The sequence below is a fragment of the Halyomorpha halys genome, unplaced genomic scaffold, assembly GCF_000696795.3.
Source record: "Halyomorpha halys isolate HHAL.00 unplaced genomic scaffold, Hhal_1.1 Scaffold1310.1, whole genome shotgun sequence".
Classification (NCBI taxonomy): Eukaryota; Metazoa; Arthropoda; class Insecta; order Hemiptera; family Pentatomidae; genus Halyomorpha; species Halyomorpha halys.
Genome location: NW_027108292.1, coordinates 109,778 through 113,480, shown reverse-complemented (window position 1 = coordinate 113,480; position 3,703 = coordinate 109,778). Strand labels below are relative to the sequence as shown.

The following is a 3,703-nucleotide window of genomic DNA, read 5'->3' as shown; positions in this document are numbered from 1 at the left end:
AATAACTAGTATAAATTAAAAAAGTAAACATACAACATTAATGATTGGAGTTATTGAAACTCAAAACAATTGGGCGAACTAGTGTTTTATTTAGTTACTTTCACTTATCTTTAAAAGGAATATATAGTATTATGTGCTATTACGGTTAAAATATTTATATTAATTTCTACTAGTAGATACAATAAAACTTTTTTTCATTAATATATTACTCATTACTGATTAACGTGATGAGACCGCATTACAAAAGTATGCCTTTTCTTATACATAATTGATCAACTTTGTTGTTAAGTCTAAAAATATATAAATTTCTTCCGGTGACTTTTACAATGACGTCTTCTAATTTGGTCTTTAATTGATGATGCTGCTTTACGTTCTGTATCCGTCTTCCTTTTGGGTTTTATATCCGCGGGTTTTATTTCGGATGAAGATTCATCAAGGGTCGAACTGGATTATTTATTCCATTCTGTATCTGTATTGCTTTCGGGTTTTATATTCGCAAGTTTTATTTCGGATGAAGATTCATCAAGCGTTGAACTGTTTTGTGTATTCGATTCTGTATCCGTATTGCTTCCGGGTTTTGTATTTCTCGGGGTTTGTTTCGGATGAAGATTCATCAGGGGTTGAACTGGATGGTGAATTCGATTCTATATCCGTATCGCTTTCGGATTTTGTATTAGCAGGATTTGTTTCGGATTCATCAAGGGTTGAACTGGATTGTGTATTTGATTCTGTATCCGTATTGTTTCGTGTTCTGTATTAGCAGGGTTTGTTTTGGATGAAGATTCTTCAATGGTTGAACTGGATGGAACTGGAAGTCTCCCAGGCATATTTTCGTTATCCAGGGAATCATAAGGTGGTTGATTTATATTTGTTGGTTTATTATTCATAGGTCTGATTCCACATTTGTTTTTACCATTTCCATTTTCTTCACTAACTCTTTCAGGCATATTTTCGTCATCCACCATTTCATAGGATGGTTGATTTATATTTGTAGGTTTATTATTCGTAGGTATGATTCTACGTTTGTTTTTACCATTTCCATATTCTTCACTTACTCTTCCAGGCATATTTTCGTCATCCACGATTTCATAGGATGGTTGATTTATATTTGTTGGTTTATTATTCGTAGGTCTGATTCCACGTTTGTTTTTACCATTTCCATTTTCTTCACTAACTCTTTCAGGCATATTTTCGTCATCCACCATTTCATAGGATGGTTGATTTATATTTGTTAGTTTATTATTCGTAGATCTGATTCCAGGTTTGTTTTTACCATTCCCATATTCTGCACTAATTCTCCCAGGCATATATTCGTCGTCTATGAGTATATTACCATGTTGTAAAACACCGTTAGTTATCGGCCTGTGAGGAAATAACCTGAACCTCTGTTTTTTACACTTTTCGACCTCTTTCAAAGATTTATTAATCATCTTTGTTGTTTTTAATTTGAGAAGTTTTACTCTCCCTATATACCTTTTTGTGAGACGTGGTGTATCTTGAAGAAATTGGACGAGGGTTGTGAAAGGGGCTTCCTTCGTAACGCTGCAGCCTGTAGACCTTTCATACGTTCCAGATGGGCATTTGTAGACACACTTGGAACCATCTAATCCAAATAAGCAAATTCCGCCCTCACTAACACATTCTAGAGAACACTGACCAACACTACAGTGCGCTCCTTCTTCGGACCAGTCACCGCAGTCATCATGACTGTCGCATATCTTTTGAAGACTGATACAATTTTTATTTTTGCATAAGAACTCTCCTGCATCAATTGAACAAGTTTCCTTTTGTTCTGACCATGTGTCATTAATTGTACGCATGTCTTTACGACACCCTTCTTCATCTGCTCCGTCTCCACAGTCATCAACGCCATTACACATTTTACTATTAGAAATACAACGAAACGTTTCACTGCAGCGGAATCCATTACAATCTTTTAAACAACCATCTGGCTCATCGCTGCAATCTGCGCAATCACATTCACCATCACAAAAAAAAGTACCTGAGGTGCATTTGCCATATTGACATTTAAATTGACGTGGATGACAAATTGTTCTTTTTCTTATGGAGTGATTTGTATTGTTATTGATGATTTGGCAGTCTGGATGTATTACGCAAGATAAGGAGTGGATTATTGATGTCAACCACTCATTAGTTTCCGCGGAGCAGTTTTCATGTAGCAATTTACAACTTCGAAATATACTGTTTGCGACACTTTCATAAATTTCAATTGATGAATTTATTTTATTTAATTTCTCTCTCACATCTATTAGTCTTCTTTTTACGGGAATCTGTAATTGATAAATTTGATTTTCAAATACAAATTTGAAATGATCATTATCTATAAACTTTGCGAAACATTTATCATTGGAGGATTTCATTCTCCTTATCTTTTTGACAACTGGATTATTTGAGTATGTATCGTTAAAAAATAATTTTAAATGTCTTCGAGAAATATCTAAAATATTCTGAATATGAGAAATTGTTTTTGCTGAAGCTATCGAATATCCATGAAAGGATTTTTTGAAATCGTTCATTGCTTTCCATCGAATACCCCAGCACCCGACCTGTAACAAATAATGTCACCACTTTAAATATTCTTCTTAAGTCGAAGTTCAAATGACTATGAATACATTACAGTTCAATATTTGTGTTTTTATTCATTTATTTTTTCTTTTATCAAAATCAAAACAATTTGAGAACTTAATAGATGGGATTATATTCTTGCGAACACATATGCAACAGAGAAATAATGAGAATAATAATTCCAGCTTAGCTGAACCATATCTGATTAAACCTACTTAAAAAAAAATTTGTAGAGTTCTTAACAACCTTTATATTTACATTACCAGTTGAAATATTTAGTTGATTATGACAAATCTTGTTTTTCGTTAGTATTTAATTAATAAATAACATACTTACGACAAATAACAATACTGTGGACACTTTCATTATGTTCACTGGAAGCTTTCTCACTCGCTACTAAAGCAAAACAATATATTATTTCATATAAGGCATTTGATAAGGGAGGGATTTCTAAAGTGTGCCTTATCACCACTATGCATTGTGCTACTATCAGATATTGGTTTATAACAGTTGTTTATTTTTTGGGGTAATAAAAAACTTTCAAAACAATTATGAAGAATGAAAATGACTTGTATAAGAATAAATGCCTGCATATCGGATTTGGATATATGATCTTATTAAGATTGCTGATTGAATCAAAAGATTTTTTTTTTGGTTTGGAGCAGTGCCTTTCACACAACTTTCACATACACCATACTTTGGGTTGAAATTAAATAAATACTGCGACTATATCCTTGTTTTTTTTTGCTTTTATGAAAATATTCAAACAATAATTTACATCGTTATAACAACAATGGGACGAGGAATATATATATAAGTTAAACGTTTGGTAAAACAAAGACTTAAGAAAGAGAAAAGGGAGAAATGACCAACTTTTATTGAGACCAGCTCATCTATTTATACATTTGAATCAGCTGATCGGAGTTGTACAGCTGACTGTAACGCCAGTTTACGAACATTCCTCTTAAACTAAAAAATATTGCATAAAATATATACAATGAAAATACAAAAAAAAAAAAAAAGCTACACATTAAATACAACAAAAGAAAGTAATAATATATACATTGAATCCCTATGAAAAGAAAAACTAAAAAATATTACAGAAATATATACAAAG

General features: G+C 32.2%; 2 protein-coding genes across 4 annotated transcripts in view; one reads left to right on the top strand and one right to left on the bottom strand.

Moving 5' to 3' along the window:
• The window catches only part of LOC106689233 (uncharacterized), a 40,590-nt gene that overhangs the window by 14,441 nt on the left and 22,446 nt on the right, over positions 1-3,703 (top strand). The gene's annotated exons all lie outside the window — the stretch shown is intronic.
• LOC106689234 (uncharacterized) overlaps positions 166-3,703 on the bottom strand; it is a 35,207-nt gene continuing 31,669 nt past the window's right edge. For both annotated transcript variants that reach the window (XM_067046642.1, XM_014434128.2), the window contains one exon: positions 166-2,567. In XM_067046642.1, the coding sequence (XP_066902743.1) occupies positions 645-2,567 (1,923 nt within the window). In that variant the 3' untranslated portion in view covers positions 166-644. The remainder of the gene's footprint in view (positions 2,568-3,703) is intronic.